General features: G+C 35.3%; 1 protein-coding gene across 1 annotated transcript in view; it reads left to right on the top strand.

The window, feature by feature from the left end:
- Window positions 1-15,973, top strand: part of EFNB2 (ephrin B2) — a 51,140-nt gene extending 35,167 nt beyond the window's left edge. The window contains exons 3-5 of the mRNA XM_003765745.4: window positions 11,272-11,364; window positions 12,109-12,222; window positions 13,819-15,973. Coding sequence (XP_003765793.1) covers window positions 11,272-11,364; window positions 12,109-12,222; window positions 13,819-14,207 — 596 coding nt within the window. The 3' untranslated portion in view covers window positions 14,208-15,973. The remainder of the gene's footprint in view (window positions 1-11,271; window positions 11,365-12,108; window positions 12,223-13,818) is intronic.
- The last annotated feature ends 2,195 nt before the right edge of the window (window positions 15,974-18,168 follow it).

Genomic DNA, 18,168 nt, shown 5'->3' with positions numbered 1-18,168 from the left:
AAGCAACATATATTTATTCCCTAAATCCAAGTTCTGAAGCCAAGTTTTCTCTAGTAAAATTGGCTATGCTGTAAGAATTAAAAGAAGCTGAATTAAAGAATTAAGGAAGTTGAAGAAAACATTCCTCTTTAGGGAATATGTTTAAACTCTCCATTGGTCAAATAGAAGCTGTGTTTCCCCCCAAACCTTACCATTACCTATACTTGAATTTTTACACAGTATATTCACACGTGTTGTTATTTTGTTGTTTTCCAAATAGATCTTCATTTAGGATTATAGCACATACATTTACCAATCTAGTAGTAGCACCTTATACTTATTTTATCCTTTTAGATTGTCAAAGCACTTTTCTTACAACACTAAGGAAAGTAGCACAAAAATTATTAGCCAGTGAACTGCCTGTAATCTTAGATTTAAAAGTATCTATGGTGTTATTAGAACCCAAATTTCATAGTTCCAAGTCCAACCTCTACTACATTATCCTGTCTCAAATATATGAGGAATAGAGAAAAGAGATAAAAAGCATGGACTTAGAACTTAGGGAATATATAGTCACTTATATCCTTGTATACAGACGTGTGTATATGTGGAAAGGAGAGACAAACATAGAAAAAGTCAGAGAGGAAAAGAGAGAAAGAACATATAATGACTTCTACTTATTCTCTTGAGCCAGCAGTTCCTGGCATCCCTATAACTAACTAAATGTCTTAACTCCACAAAAGGTAAACTAATTAAACTATTACTTTTAAATGATGGAGGAAGACATAAGAAAGTATTGCCATTGTGGTTTTGTCAGCAATTTGTTAAGACCAGGATTCTCACAGTAATTCTTAGCAACCGGTTTGGGGAGCTCAGTCATGTGACTTAGCTGTCTGCACCTCCATTTCTTCGGGACAACTGTGCAGTGTTAAAAGGTTGTGAAACCCTCCTATGAAAGATGCTCCAGAGTACAATTCTTATACAAACACCATTTCTGTCTTCCTAACAGCAACCCCTAAATGCCCGAGTGGATCCACATATGTATTAAACTTCTGACTAACTTAGCCAAGTAAAAGTGCTACTATTTTTGGCAAATCCCCCGGTTGTATCATAATTGATCAAATTACAGAGGTGCCAAACTATGTGTTACTGAAGGATAGTTATGTGATTGTAAATAGCTTTTTGTGTTTGCAATGAAGCCCAGTTTTGTAGTGCCTGATGTAAAATCAGGAGATGAAGGTATTCTTTTATTGAAGCAAACATGTGGAAAATTGCTCTAGATTGTTATAGTATAGAACATCTCCCCTGAAAGGAATGAGGTTCATCTATAGGGCAAACTTAGACAGTAGCACTTTATTGGGGTTACTGCTGCTCTCTAGATGGTCAAAGCAAATAACGTCATGTCCATCTAAACTATTATACCATCAGAGGGGCACATTTTCTCATCTCTAGTGTTATATTCTAAACTGTCAGTAGACATTAACTCAGTCAGTGGTGATGTCCTACCACCTAGAGATGAACTCTGCCTCAAAATGATGTTTTCCACTTCAGTGCCACTCGTCTGGCAATTACTGGGTCATTAATATCATTGCATGCAATTAGTGACAGTAGAATGAGCAAGAGGTTTGTGAGTTTGTTGGTTGTTAGGGTTTTCTATCATTATGAAGTTTTTATTATAACCCTTTCTTAACCTGGCACTTCCTTCATTATACAAAAGCCAAGCTTTTTTTTTTTTTTTTTAAACAGTATATTCGCTTCAAAAAGAGATTTCAGTTTTGTGTGGGGGAAAATGCTTCCTCAGATAATATGTATCATATATTCCTTTTTTCTTCTAGAGCTGCTAATAAAGAAAATAACAGTCACTTGGATGTTAACCAATTCCATTTGTTTTGTTAGGCAGACCTTATCATGGCAATAGAGAAACATTTCTGTTTATATTTGTTTGGGTATAATGAAGCTTTTCTCACTGTCTCTAGAAGACCAACTGTGTAAAATGTTTACTGACTTCAGTTGAAACTGATCATTTAGTTACCTTCTTAAAGAAATTCCACCTCATTGTAATTAATGGCTTTTTGTGGATAATAAAATTTCTCTCTCACATGCATAATGGCATAATCTCTTTATACTATTGACTTTCAAGCTCTTGGTAAATTTACCATGTTTGAATCATTGTGACAATAAGACAAGATCTCTTAAAGCATGCAAATGAGCAGCTTTTTTTTAATAAAGTAATTTTGGAACTTATCCTAATGAGATATCCCACCAGCATAAATCTTTATAATTTTTTCTCAGGAGAATTTGGGTTTTGTTAAAGGATTCTCCATCCCTGTAGAATGATTTCTTATAAATTATATAGGGAATACAGTAATGATCTAGGTAGAGAGTTTGGGGTTTTTTGAAGGGGGATGTTTGATAGAAAAGAACAAAATAAATTACATTACACCAAATTTTATGAATTTTAGTTGAAGAAAGGCTGACAATTTATTAGGGCCAGGACTATTTGATCTTGAGAAAGTAGGATGTGTACATTGGACTTTGTCATTCTCTATTGTTTTGCTCTAGGGCCTTGGAAGTAACAGTCAAGGCTAGTCTTTTAAATAAAGTTAATGTTGGCCTCTGGTACTTTGATTAAATTAAGTGCTCTAAGCTGTGAGCATTCTGTGTGGTTTTAAAAGACTGTGACCAATGTATGAATAAGATGAGGTGGAATTTGTTGTTTTCTGAATCCACCCAGGGATGTTTAGGTAAGGCACATGCGTTGTATTGACTAATTGACTCAATTTTGCATTTCTTCTTTTATCTCATCTGAGAATGGTTGGAGCAATAAGCATCATGAAAACATCTGAATTAATGTTCAAATCAAAGGATCGTTAAAGAAAAATTAAAACCTCTAAATTCCCCGTCTTTCTCTTTCCAATCATCATTATATATTACTTTTTATTTCAGAATTAATATATCTGCAGTAGCCTTTTAATATTTGCGGGAAATACTAAACTGGGCGAAAAGATTAAATTGTAATGTGCTTCTCTAGAGGCAGTTGTGTATAGTAGACAGAACACAGGCCTTGGAGTTAGGGGACCTGGACTCAAATCCTGCCTTTAATGCTTACCATCTGTGTGACACTGGGCAAGTCCCCATCTTTAAAATAAGACCCTGAAGGTCCTTCCAGCTGTAAAATATAATCCTATCTAAATGAGTTTTTTATATGATTTACTTTTACCTCTCAAAAAAGTAACTTATTAGCATTTTGAATTTTTAGACCAAAATGACTAGAACACATTTTTTTTTTTTAAAAAAAGCATGCTTTCAAAATAATCACTTGGCAACTTGTATGAGATTTTTGTAGATACAAAAATCACAAACATAGTATAGTGTTTTACAAATGAAAATAACTTACTAATTTTAGCAAAGAAAAACCAATAAAACATGAGTGGAAGATTTAAAGAAATCAAGGACTGATTAAAAAAATGCTGAATCACGTTTCCTTATGGAGAGGTTTGTTCTTGTACTAGTTGCTTCTCCAAAGGAAAAATACATGGAAACATCCACAAAGTGTTTGCTGCAAAAGAAGGTGAAATTTACTTCCATGGGAAGAAGTTCCTAGGTAGACTTTTGAAAGGATGCTGATGACTTCCTCTTAGTGTCAGACTAGCCTAGCAGCCCTCTTGAAAAGTCATGCTGTGCTGTGCTCTTCTTTCAGGACATTTTCCAAAAGCTCTCAAAAAGACTTTGCTGCTTTTGTACCTGTTTCCTTGTTCTTTGCTTTCCCTGGAATTCCTTAATTGACCACAAAGCAAAAGTAACACTTATCTTTGGTTGACTATTGTCATGACTATATTTAATCCTGTCTTCTTAGCTGCCTTAAAAGGATGGCATAGGAAGTAGACCTGTGGGGTTTTTTTCCCCCATTGGTATAGAAAACTCCCAGGTGAGGAAATTGGATCTGTCAATTCAAACTGACAGCTTCTGCCCATAGAGTCTTAGAGAGTTTCTTGGAACTGAGAAGTGTGGACCTTCATCACATAGTCGCATGTGTTACAAGACTGAACTTAAACACAGGTCCAGCTTCACTAACAAAGTTGTCTCTCTCTCTGTGATACTATCTTTCTTAAGAGGATAGCTGTAAGTTGGTAATGCTTCCTAAGGCATCAAACCACTTCAGCTTGGTGCCTAGAAATTGATTCCTTTTTGGTCCTCTTCTCGTGAAGTATATTTTTGAATGTGTTAACATTTGATGGCAGTGAGTTAAGATAGATGTATCCTGATTTTGTTGCATAATACTTTTCATATTAAGTAACCCAACATCTATCCACCTACGTATTCCTTGGCTGGCATAACTCATTCCATTTTTGTTTCTAGTGGAAACCCAGAGATTTGTAAAAAGGAAAAGCATCATCTAGTTCATATTTCATGTGAATTTTTAACAATCACTTTGCCTTCCTTTTCTTTATAAGTTATATTTTGTCAATTTCTTAATTTTCTACATAGAAGTCTTCTGATATGATCAAATGAGATGGTATTTGTAAAAAACATTTGTATGTCACACATACAAGGCATTGTTTTCCTTTATTGAGACATCATGAGAAATCTGTCTTGAAAACCTTTGTTTCTGTACAGAGGTGGAATAGACCTAAGAAACCTTAGATAGACATGAATTGTACTTTATAGCATGGTGGAAGAGAAGAGCATCCATAAAAGAGACTATACATAGGGATGTGTCATCATTGTTTGAAATAATTTCACATAGAGGCAACATAGTAGATTGTGAGGTAGCCTAGAAGCTAGGTTGTGTGATCCAGGACAAGTCACTTACCTTAGCCTTTTTGTGTTTTAGCAAATTTAGAAATTTGCTTTTAAGTCACAGAGAAGATGCTGGCCTACAATGGTAGAAGCATTTCTTCATCCAGGACTTCTCTCCTGAACTAAAGAAATCACAAGTTCAGTCCTCAGTCCTGAATTTGCTTTATTAGTTAAATGAGATTGGGATTATTATATCATTTATTATATCAATAAAATGGGATTGGATCATTATATCAATGGCAATAATAAGTATTGCTTTTCACAAAGTCCAAGTTGTTACTTCTATAGAAAATGTTTCTGTCATTCAGTTCCCCTCTTCTGACCACCTAAACTTAAAAGGTATATTTTGTACGCAACAGTAGTGCTTAGTGTATAGATCAGATTTGAATTTTCATGAGTTTCATAGTGTAAATATTATTTTTAAATGATGAAAGTAGTAGGGATTTTTCTTTTAGTTGCTAAAGTGAAACAGCCTTAATTTTGCATTCTTGCCATCATTTCTAATCTCTTTGTGAATGGAAAGCCATATATAGGCACAAATCCAGCAGCTTAATTCTCCATCTGATTAGAGCAATGTTACCAACATGATGGGCTGGACACAGCCAAGATCCATGCAGCAGCTTAGCCTCCTGGGAAGCAGAGTAATAACAATCAAATGAAGACATATTAAAATGTAATATTACTTCCTCTCCATGGGGAATGTATAAAAATCATAGCCAGAAATACCCTTGTCTGCTTATTCTAGTTTTCTTAGGTTGCCTTTTTCTGTACTAGCTAGCAAGGATAGCAATACTCACATAGATATCAAGAGCTACAAAGGAGGGAATATTAAAGAAAAGTCCTGTGAAAACTCAAATCTGATTAGTGTCATTTTCAGGAACATTTGGGGACATGTAAGCAATATGGACTCTGGATACCTTTGACTGAATAATGATCCTTACTTACTGCAAATGAAGTTTTGAGAGATTTGCCTGATGGGAAATTGTTTATGGCAGCTTTCCATTTTATATATTAATTTTTTTTCTTGGAGTCTATGGTCATTTACCATTCATTAGAAGCTCAACGATGACAAAATCAGACTTTTTTTTTTCCTGTTTAATTGAGTAAATATAGTTTAATCTAGCAATCTTATGTTGGTAGCTTTCCTAGCTTATGATGAAGATAGTCTAGAAATGCTTGATGTTATATTGTTAATTGAAGATTAATGAATAAATATTTTTACTTTCTTATGAGAATTTAAAACGCAAATGCTAAAATGATTGGATCATATGCTCCTAAATTTTATTACTAAGCTTTATTCCTAAACATTGGGTAATGCCTTTTACCTTTTTTTTTTTTTTTTCAAATTACACTGTTTTAAACGTTTCTTTGTGATTGTTGCTGTGAAGACAGGACTCAGAATATTAATTTCTCTTTTCATATTCAGGAAATTAATTTCATGATTTCATAACTTTAAAGCCGTCAGCTAAAACTATCATAAAAAACCCTACCAATAGTGACAAAAGAAGAAAAAAAAAGAAAACTCCAAACCCAAAAACAAAACCACAAAGTGAAAAAAAATTCTGTGCTACAGCAAAATCTTTACTTCAGTCAATACGATGTAAAAGGACTACAGGATTATGGTTACCTTTTCCTTCCCTTATTGAGCATATAATAGGATGGGGAAAGAGAATTGCATCAAGATAGCTACAATTTATATCTATAATCAAATATAAAACCAACTGAAAACATTCAGGAATATTTTGCACTTGGTATTATATTTGATTTTTGTATACTGAGTTTTCAACAAATATTAAAATCTTGAAACAGTGTTTTCTTTGACGTCTGAGGTGATGCTTCCCTTATAAAGTGAAAGTCCTTCCTTACTGTGACGCCTATGGGAGGAAGTTTCAGTTACCCCCACCCAAACAGCCCCATGGCCAAAACATCAGGTGATAGTATGACAGTTTTAATGATATTTTTAAGAATAATTTCCTCAAGTAACCTTGGATAATTATCAGTTTAATTAAAAGGAAGAGCAGAGTCTAGTTCTTTTTTGAAAATCATTTCTCAGAGTATACAGCCAGTTCCCAGCTCTAAGCAAATATCCTGTGACTTCAAAAGAACCATTGGAAGACAGGAAAAGTGGATTCTATTGCAGATTCCTTCATCCAATATCAATTCTTTGGAAGTTTTCTTTAACACACACACACAGACACCACCACCACCACCACCCCAAAACAAAAACCAGTTTGATCTCATAAAGACAAAATTCATCAACCTCATTGTAGTTTTGCTTATTCTCACATAGTAACATTACCGAGATAGAGCTGCTTTCCTTCACACCACCTTATCTTCTTGTGCCCCTGGAATGTTAGCTCAAGCTTCCTCTATAATTAGTACTAGTTTTATTTGTCTTCATTTTTTTTTTAATGTTGTGGATGGTAGAGTTTGATCTGGCTGCTTTTTAAATCAAGTCCAGTTGTTCCCAGCATAACAGATATGTTATTCAGGAGACAAGAAAGTTAAAAATAATTAAAATATTAGCAACCTCACAAATCAGATGTAATCATGAGTGACTACCTAGACTCGAGATCCTTAACTAGGAGTTTATGGACTTATTTTATATAATATTCCGTTAACTTTTCACTGTAACTGGTGTCATTTGTAAACCTATGTTTTTTTTTGTTTTTTTTTTTTGTGGTTCTGAATAGTATTTTTCTAAATACATGTTAAGATAGTTTTCAATATTCACTTTTGTAAAATTGTGTTCCAAATTTTTTCCCTCCCTCCCTTAGCTCTTATCTCTTAAGACAGCAAGCAATATGATATGACTAAAGCCATGTTATTTTATTATGTTATTATGTTATGTTATTTTATTTTTGCATTGAAAAATTTATTATGAAAAGGAATCCATAGGTCAGGCTGTTAAAGTTGTATCAAGACTTGCAAAAAAGATGAAGAATCCATCAACTACATGTTTGTTCAACTTTTAAAAAAATATTATTTCTATTTATCATTGTTTCCTTTCTACCTTTCCTTTATCCTTGTATTTTGTCATAAGGTACGCAAAGTTAGGCATGTTTGGCACATAAAAAGTATATTTGCCACCAGTATGATTGATTTTACAACCAGAATTTCTCTCTCCTTCCCCATTTTCAGATGTAAAAAAACAAACATTTCTTTCCATTATTTTGGAGGAAACTTAGGAAACCTGCTTCAAATCTTGTTTTTATTACATATTATCATGAGCACTGAATTTTTTTTAGTCCTTTCATTTTGTGGAGCTTGGTATTAGTATAAAGAAAGGTATATAAATATCTCCACAACAGAAAATAAGTTATTGAAAGTCAATAGAAGAAATATAAATTTAAGATGGAGCAAAGCAAAAAGAAAAAAAGAAAAACCAGAGTCAATCCTGTGAATATAAGTTGTAAAGCATTGAGGAATGTACATAGATAAGTAGGGTCATCATTTAAGCACTGGTCACATATATCTATTTCACTCTTGGTATACAGATACCACTAATATTTGAAAAAAAATTTTTAAAGGGAAGGAGTTGTGGGTCAAAAGTAGAACCATGTAGATAGGGCCTTTGTTAAATCCATATCCAGAGATGATGAGAGTCTACTTCAAGAAATATATGATTTCCTAGTTTGTTTGCTTTTTTTTTTTTTTAATGGATGAACTGATTAGTAAATTAGAAATAGAGAAGATCTGAAATCTGTGTTTGAATTTGATGAAGGGAGAGGAAAAAGGGGGAAACTAAGGACTCAAATTAAGAAAACATAATGAACTTAGATTATTGCAAGCTATTAAAATTTAGTTTATTGTTTCGTTTCATGCAATCTGTTAAATATCGAGTTATTGCTGTTAAGAAATATAGCAAGTAATTTACTTTTTCAAAATCCATGGTGAGTCCAGGTATATCACTAAAATAATGTAATTAGTAGTATTATTAGTAAAGTCTTCAAGCTAAGAGACAGACTATTTGGTACAAGGTCAAGAATATTTCTTTTTCTTTCTTGGGGAAGGGGGCGAGGATTAACTAGAGAATTTTAGTTCAAACCAGTTCTGCTTCTCTGTTACCTGCCAGATCTTAATCTCTCCGATCTCAGTTTCCTTATCTGTTAGACTATACAGTCTCAAATCCTATCCATAATTCTACATCTGTGGATTTATGTGAGCTTTGTGTGGAAGGAAACTGTTAAAATAAAGTTATTTTAAACTTAGGATTTAACATAGTTTCTCACTGATCAACAAACATTTATTAGATGTTTGTTATATCTTAGCCAATGTGCTAAGCTCTGAAGCTACAAAGATAAAAGTGAAACTGTCCTTGCCCCCCAGGTGCTTTCATTCTAGAAGCAGGAGAGATAATTTTCAAAATATGTAAATATATACAGATATATACAAGATGCATGCAAAGTAGGCTTGGGAAGGAGAGTATTAGCAGCTGTGGGGTTCAGGAAAGACTTCGTATAGAGGTGTCACTTGAACTCAGTCCTGAAGGAAATAAGGGATACTAAGAGTTGGAAGTGAAGAAGGTATGAATTACAAGATTGGAACCTACTAGCACAAAGTTTGGGAGACTAAAATATTTAAGAATTTTATGTGGGGACAACAAGTAGACCAATATGGCTGAACTGGAGTGTGTGGAAGGGAGTACTGTATAAGAACACTAGAAAGATAAAATAAAATTGTGGCAAACAATACGCCAGACAGAAGAGAATCTATTTGAACCTAGAGAGGAAGCCACTGGAGTAATAGGGAGCCACAGGAGTTTATTGAATTGAGGGGGGTCGGGGTGGGAATGTGTTTTGGGAAAAGCAAAAAAACAATATGAACACAGGGGAAACATCTGTTTATTTTCTTAGGCAGAAAGCAGAATAAATCCTGAGAATTTGAGAAAGCAAGGGTAGTAAATATACTGTTTCTTGGTGCATAAAATATCAGCTTTCAATGTTTAAGGACTAGGTGTGCATATAGGGATCAAGTAGAATTTAATTCTTGGATACCACAGTTAGAAAACATATTCTTCAATCCCCATTGGAAAAATGACCTTCGCATTTAGGCCAGAAAAAAATCCTAATCTCACTTTACCTGTACCAAAGTCCATAAGTTATTTTCTATGTAAAGTTCGCTTGCTTTTCTGAGATTTTTTTTTTTTAATTACAAAAAAATCCACTGTCATATGAAACACTCCATTCCTTGCCCTCTGCAGTTAGAAGAAAGAAATACATTCTCCTTCTGGCTGCTTCTAGTCCTCTGAGGTTTGAACTGATATTACTAAGCCAATCGTTTAGATAGTCTTTCCCTAGCAGCCGACTTCTAACTACTTCAGGTTACAGAGCTTAACTAGGACTTGATATCGAGAAGGGCTGGCATTTAACAATAAAAAAATTAACAGAATTAAAAGAATATTTAAACTGAGTTTGTCACAGTATCAATATTCTTTCCTTTTCCCTTTTACTGCAAGAATCCAGTCAGTTCTTCTCCAGGAGGTCTGTCTGTGAACTATCTATTGGTGCAGGAGGCTAGACTACAATGAGGAAGCCATTAGGCTTTGAATAAAATGTGAATATGCACCAGATTGATGAATACGAGGCATGTTATGTTTAAAAAGAAGTCACCTCATATTCTTTCCAGTATTGTAGAACAATAGAATAGTGTTATGGGTGCAAACTATCAACTCAAATGTTTCCCAAGAAATATTATTATTGTGAAGGATATATCTTGGGCTGTGAATCTCTGAAAGCCTCCTAGCAGGAAACCCCTTTTTTCTATTTTTAAAGTATATGTCTATATTTAAAGAATGACATCAGAACTTATAACCATGCTTACAGGAGAATAAATCTCTTTTAAGATACAGTATGGGAGCCAAGGAAGAGAAAGGGTAAGGAGAGGTTAAGAGGAGGGACAAAAAGGGTCCCTCTCTATATTTCTCTTAGAGAACTTATATTCCCTGATGCAGGGAGGAGAATCAAGCTAATTGTTCTTTCAACAGGAAATCTATACTGAAGGAAGCAGGTGTTGTGTAGTGATTGTCACTTTAAAAAATTACTGTATTAAGTACCTTGTTCTTTTGAGTTTATCCCTGAAATAGTTGATTGGTTGGCTTTTTTTGGAAGACACTATCCCTTTTATGTAGAATAATAGTACTTAGACAGTCAATTGTGAAGGAAGAAGAAAGTGCTTAAGTAAATATGAAGTCTAATAGCATACATACACCACTGTTTATGTAAAATATACAACCTGCTGGTTTGTTCATTTTTACTTTTATTTTTTGTGTTTTTTTTTTATTTTTTGGTTTTCTTTTGTTTTCTTTTGCTTTTTGACTTTGAGCATTTCATGCCTTTTGGGGAACAAACCCTTTTGGAGAACTTGACTGACTAAGAACGAATTCTTATTTTTTAAAATTGTTTTCAGACATTTCATGTTCATGTAAACTTGGCTTATTGATTTCCTGATTTTTCTTTCTTTATTTTTTTTGTTCATTTTATTTTTAATCAGCTACATCAAATGGGTCTTTGGAGGGCCTGGATAACCAGGAGGGAGGGGTGTGCCAGACAAAAGCCATGAAGATCCTCATGAAAGTTGGACAAGGTAAAGACCATCTGCTGCTTCATGAAATCCCTTTGATCTGTTTCAGTCCCCACACTTAGAGTTCAGGCTTCTTTTAATAGGGCAGACCACTGTGTGCCAACAGAGTCTAGCTCACTCATTCTTCCCCTGAGTTTTGAAAGTAAAGCCTATTTTCCTGTACCATGAGCTACTGACAGATTTCCTCAAGTCAAATGTAATAACAATCTTTTATTGGAGATCTCACTAAAAGGAAAGGCTAGCCAGGAAGCCAACATTTCAATATTTTTTTTCCTTCTTCAAAAGCAAAATATCTCCACGGTTCAAAATTACATGATACAAAATGAAAACTAATGTTTCTACAGTTTTGTTCGTTCCTGAATTCTGACTACAGAAGAGGTTTTTGTTCATTGTGTCTTTTCATATATAGATAACCTATTGTGCAGAAAGAATTATTCTTCTAATTAGAAATTGGTATAGTAGTCAATCAACTTGCTCAGTTAAATTGAAATGTCATCTGCAAAGCTTTGCTTGCCAAATGCAAGAATCCCTATAGTTTCCACAGATGGCCTCACAATCTAAACCTCTGAAATCACTAGTATAACCATTTTGCTTTAAAAGGAAAATTACATTCTTGTATCTCACAGTACTTTGCATAAAGAATCTTCTGTTCAGAGCTATTCATGCCTCATGAGATCTATATCCAGCTCATAAAGCTTAATATCATTAGAGGTCTAAGCCGTAATTAATCATTTGTTTTTCATATAGATGCCAGTTCTTCTGGGTCAACCAGGAATAATGACCCAACAAGACGTCCAGAACTGGAAGCTGGCACAAATGGGAGAAGTTCAACAACAAGTCCTTTTGTAAAACCAAATCCAGGTAAATAAGCATGATTTGTTTTGAGATGGTACTTTCTAGTGTTATACCCAGTTGTTCACTTCTCTCTCTCCTTCCCTCAGACCTCACTTTGCTCTAGGATTATTGAGTTTTCTGTTTGATTATTTTACTGACAATATTGTCTTCTGTGATCAACTGAAGGCAATCTTTTAGGAATAGACCCAAGTTAAAAAAAAAATTGTTACGCCTCCTCTAAATTTAGAATTAATTGCATCTAATAAGAATAAAATCTATTTCTCAAGAAAGTTTAGGCTGTACACATTTCAAAATAATTTAGTTTCTATCAGAACTGATATAACACTAGCCTGGCTGACCAGAGTAATTTTCAGTCTTTCTTTTTTTCCTGCCTAATGCATTATCAAAATGGTTTTTAACATCAGTTTGAAGCTTACATTAACGTATATATAATTAATGCTCTAATCTCTCATCTAATTATATCTAGTCCACAAAGAACCTAATTGATCCTTTTTGTATATTTCAGATAGTTGGATTTCAAAAGATTACTTTCTAGACTTGTTCCTTTTTTTTTATAGAATGTTTAAAAAATATATTTTACATTTTAAATTTATATAAAAACCAAACAGAACAGTGACAAAGAGATTTAGAACACTGCCAGGCAAACCTAATTGTCATTTAATGTCATTTAACTTCATTCTCTCAACAGTTCTCTTTTAGCAATAGTTATATATTTGTTGTCATGCTAATGAATTTTTTATATAGCACTTGTTGAGCAGACGTCAGCAATTTTGTGCTCTGGGATCTGTGTGCCTAGTGGGTAGTCATATGAATTTAGCATCTGCAGCAGTATTCTATCTCTTATCAAGCGTCAAGAAGGAAAGTTGTTATTTCTAACTTTCTATGACAAGATGTGTCAAATTCTTGTGACAAACTGATAAATGGATAATATAATGATGCCAGGCAATTTTTTTAGCTCTTAACATTTGGGTTGGCAGTCTGTTCGATGTGAGAGTTTCTCCTGCCTTCCAACTGTATTTTAAGTGCAAATCAAAAAATAAAAATGGGTTACGAGGCGATCGCTTTCCTGGTTTTCATCATTCTTTTCACATTCTAAGGCTGTTCCACCAGTAGGCGGGGCATTTCCTTAAAAGCCAGCTATTTTGAAGACTCCCATGAAACCTCCACCCTTAAAATAAGGCAATACAATGTGAACAGTAAAACCTGAGCTGAGAATTGGCCATTTTCTTTTTCTTCCTCCCCCTGTTGCTGCCTGAGGCTAGCTAACATCGGGTAAAAGATGAGGCATGAATCAAGAGCTGGCTGTCACTGCCAGTCCTTGCTGCTGATGGATGATGATGTATAAAAAGAAAACAATGTGGTTTGAAAGCAGCATAAAAGTAAGACCCAGAGACACAAAGTCTTGTTTCCTATTGATTGCTGACTTCTGCTGTTTGCATTCAGCTGTCGAACAGGGTAATTGGTTTGTCAAAGTTTAGCTGCCAGCTAATTCTTTGGTTCTGCTTAGTTTTCACATTTTTTTAAGGGCCGCAGAAATAGCCTGTCAGCATCCAGGGCAGTGATAAATTCTGTTTTTCTCTTTCTCTCTTTGATTCTCTCTAGGTTCTAGCACAGATGGTAACAGTGCTGGACATTCGGGGAACAATATCCTTGGTTCCGAAGTGGCCTTATTTGCAGGGATTGCTTCAGGATGCATCATCTTCATTGTCATCATCATCACCCTAGTGGTTCTTTTACTAAAGTACAGGAGAAGACATAGGAAGCATTCACCCCAGCACACTACGACACTGTCACTCAGTACGTTAGCCACCCCCAAGCGAAGTGGCAACAACAATGGCTCTGAGCCCAGTGACATTATTATCCCCTTAAGGACTGCAGACAGTGTTTTCTGCCCTCACTATGAAAAAGTCAGCGGAGATTATGGGCATCCAGTGTACATAGTCCAAGAAATGCCTCCACAGAGTCCAGCAAACATTTACTACAAGGTCTGAAAGAACTCTCTGGTGGTACCTTTTGATTTCCCAGAGGAAATTTACTGGTCAGATGCTTTCAGTTGAGGGTTTTTAATGACACATTGTGCATTAGGATTGACTAGAGCACAGTGGGGGAAAAAGGCACCAAGCCCCTTCAAAGAGAGCCTTCTTGAGCTGGACAGCTTTCCTAGTCTGTAGAATTTCTGTCTTGGTGAATAAATACTATTCACTAGAAGCTGGAAGACTTTATATAGAAGATACCCATTCTGATTGCTGTACTCTTGATACACTCATCATCCTCTAAGCCATGTGATGCTGCAGGCATTCAGGCATGTATAAAAAAGCCAAGGGAAGAAGGACAATAATAGTTCTAGACATGCTGGGAAGGTGCTCTAGGATCTCGCGCTTGAAATGCAGTCTCCTGACTTGGTGTGTGTATCTCTCTCAGCGCATACTGGATGTGTCCCACAGACCTCTGTGGCTAAGTAAGACTCTTAAAAGTTCTCTCACTTTTAGTCCATCACTGTTACATTCACTTCTGTTCTATCCAGGGCCCTGCCATATTTCTTCACACGAGATTTCCTTTCACTCCACATCCGGCATCACTAATGGAACATTAATGTTGTTGGGAGTTATTTGCTCCTTCCATTTGCTACAGCAGCTATAGTTGAATGGGTAATACATTTTCTAGAAATTGTGTTTGCTAATAAGGAGCCTTCCAGCCAGAAGTTAGGCCGTCCGACGAATAAGACTAGGAGTTTGTGGTTGGGGGTGGGGCGGGGGAAAGGGCTGACTGCAATTGCAGTTCAATGCTGCTGCCTCTGAAACATGAAGCTGGAAACAAAACGAAACGAAACAAAACAAAACAAACAAACAAAAAAAAAAACATTTTTCGGTAGCACAGCACTTTGGTTTGCTAAGTTTTAAGAGGCAAGTAGGAGACACAACACCACACGCAGTGGATTAGGGCTGCATTTGAAGGAATTCACTGTTATCAAATAGCAATGTTCAGAGAGAGAAAGATAGTACCTTTTGGTTCAGTAGAACAAAGGGGGGTATTGTTAGTAAATGAACAAGCTTGGAGGGAAAGACAATAGTAGGCCGCTGATGATATATTAGGGCAGGACTGTTGTGGTACTGGCAATAAGAGACACAGCTATGAAGCTGTAGGAAAGTCAGTCTGCTTTGGGATGGTTTTTAAAGCAGACTCAGCTGCTATACTTATCACATTTTATGAAACACAGGGAAAGCATTTAGGAGAATAGCAGAGAGCCAAATCTGACCTAGAAGTTCGAAAGCCAAAGGTCAAATGGGCTGTAATTCCATCATCATTGACATTATTAAAGAATTCTCATATATAAAAGGTAGGTCAGATCTCTCCCTCTCCCTCCCCCATCCCATACACAGAGACCCAGATTAAGCCTTATGACACTTTGGTTTATGGCGGTGCTGTCCCTGCTTCATGGTGAAGTCTAGGTACTGTGACTGACACAGCAGTTCACCCGGTGCTCTGTTTCCAAGTAAAGCACATATGGCAAACCTCTTAAGAGTCCACAAGACTGAAATAAATTATGATGTCGAGGGGGAGGAGGAAGATATGACTTATTTATAATAGGTGTATAGAACACAAGGGATATAAAATGAAAGATTATTACTAATATATATTTTAAGATTGCACAGAGTGCACACCAGAAGATGTGAAATTCATTTGTGGCAATTAAATGGTCTGACCTCTCAGTGCTTTAAAAAAAAAAAAAAGAATTTTATTTTTAATTGGACAACTACTTCTGGGAAAAACAACTTCATTCCAAAAATAACAATAATGAGAGCAAATACAAAAATAACAAAAGTCCTCTGAAGGCATCTCACGTAACAGTAGACTAGGAAATACAAGCCCCCAAACACCAGGAAATCAATGTTGCTGCATCATATATTTAACAATGACAAGATGTTCCGGCATTTATTTTCTGCGTTGTGTTTTCCCTTGCCTTATGGCTGAAGTGTTCGCTAGAATCCAGCAGGTCACATTCAGGGGGTTCCAGTTAAAAGTTTAGCTTTTGCTACCCCCCACCCCACCCCCACCCTTCCTTCCCCCTGCCTTCCCTTCTGAAGGAAAAAAAGTAAACATGAAACCTACTTTTTATGTGCTATGCAAAATAGACATCTTTAACATGGTCCTGTTACTATGGTAACACTTTGCTTTCTGAATTGGAAGAAAAAATGTAGCAACAGCATTTTAAGGTTCTCAAACCTCCAGTGAGTACCTGCAAAAATGAACTGTCACAGAAATGATAATTCTCTCTATTTCCTGAACCTGAAAAATGATGTTGGTCCAAAATGCGTGTTTGTGTGAGAGAATGGGTGTGTGGCGTGTGTGTACATATATGTATAATATATATCTGCAATATATATTATATATATCTATATCATAGTTCTGTGGGATGTTACCATGGTGACTAACCACAGTACCTATGTAATTCTTTCCATCACTCCCAACCCTTTTCTTCTTTATGTGAATCCATACAAGATTTTCTTGTTAAGCCATTAAAATTTTATTTTCAGGGTGGGGAGAGGGAAGAGAAGGGGGAACCTGGGAATAGTGAGTCTGATTTTAATGAAATCAAATTTATGTATCACCAGTTGGCTACGTTTTGGTCATGTACTAAACTGTGAAAAATCAGATGAATCGATGAAGAGTTACCTGCAACCAATTGAAAATGTGTACTGTGTGTCTGTTTTGTGTCTGGTGCAGAATATGACAATCTACCAACTGTTCCTTTATTTGAAGTTGGTTCAGCTTTGGAAAGTTACTGTAAATGCCTTGCTTGTATTATCATCCCTAGTCACCTGACTTTGGAATTTGCACCATCATGTTTAAGTGAAGATGCTGTAAATAGGTTCAGATATACTGTATATGGATTCGGGGTGTTACAGTAGCCTTATTCACCTTTTTAATAAAATACACATGAAAACAAGACAGAAATGGCTTTTCTTAACCAGATTGTGTACATAGAGCAATGTTGGTTTTTTATAAAGTCTAAGCAAGATGTTTTGTATAAAATTTGAATTTTGCAATGTATTTAGCTACAGCTTGTTTAAAGGCAGTGTCTTTCCCCTTTGCACTGTAATGAGGAAAAAATGGTATAAAAGGTTGCCAAATTGCTGCATATTTGTGCCGTAATTGTGTACCATGAATATTTATTTAAAATTTTGTTGTCCAATTTGTAAGTAACACAGTATTATGCTTGAGTTATAAATATTTTTTCTTTCTTTGTTTTTTTTTTAATAGCCTGTCATAGGTTTTTAAATCTGCTTTAGTTCCACATCGCAGTTAGTCCTCCCCCCCACCCCCACCCACCCCCCAAAAAATGAAATCCGTGAAAAAAAATCACATTCCACGTCTGTTTCAAACTGAATTTGTTCTTAAAAAATAAAATATTTTTTTCCTATGGAAAAATTGCCTTCAAAGTATTTTCCTTTCCTCTTTTTTTCCTTTTCTTTTCTTTGATCTTTTTCTTTTCTTTTACCCTAGTCTATTTCTCTGTAATTGCTAGTCATTTTTACCTGTAGCATTGTCTCTAGAGGTACATATGCACAAACTTTTCAAAGTAGGGCATGCACATTATGTCGACCTTAATATCAGCTGCACAGCTATGAACTCACAACCATTTCCTGAAAAACCAGCCACACGTTTTAAAAATAATTTTGTCTTCTTCAGTTTTCTAAAACAGTCATTTTGAAAATGTCCCATGGTTTAATTAGAAATGCATCATTTGAATAATTATCCACAAAGATAATTGGTTTTTATTTATTGCACTTTTCAGGAAAAGGGTGGAGGGTTGGAATGTAATGAGAGAGGAGGGGAAAGATACCCTTTGTCATCCTAACAATTGCTTCCAAGTTGTCTTAGAGGTTCCACTCAGGAAAGGCAGCTTTATTAAGAAGAGCTCTCAGATAATTCCTATTTGTCAAATTATTT

This window comes from Sarcophilus harrisii, chromosome 3 (genome assembly GCF_902635505.1).
Source record: "Sarcophilus harrisii chromosome 3, mSarHar1.11, whole genome shotgun sequence".
Taxonomy (NCBI): Eukaryota; Metazoa; Chordata; class Mammalia; order Dasyuromorphia; family Dasyuridae; genus Sarcophilus; species Sarcophilus harrisii.
This window is presented reverse-complemented; position numbering and strand designations above follow the sequence as displayed.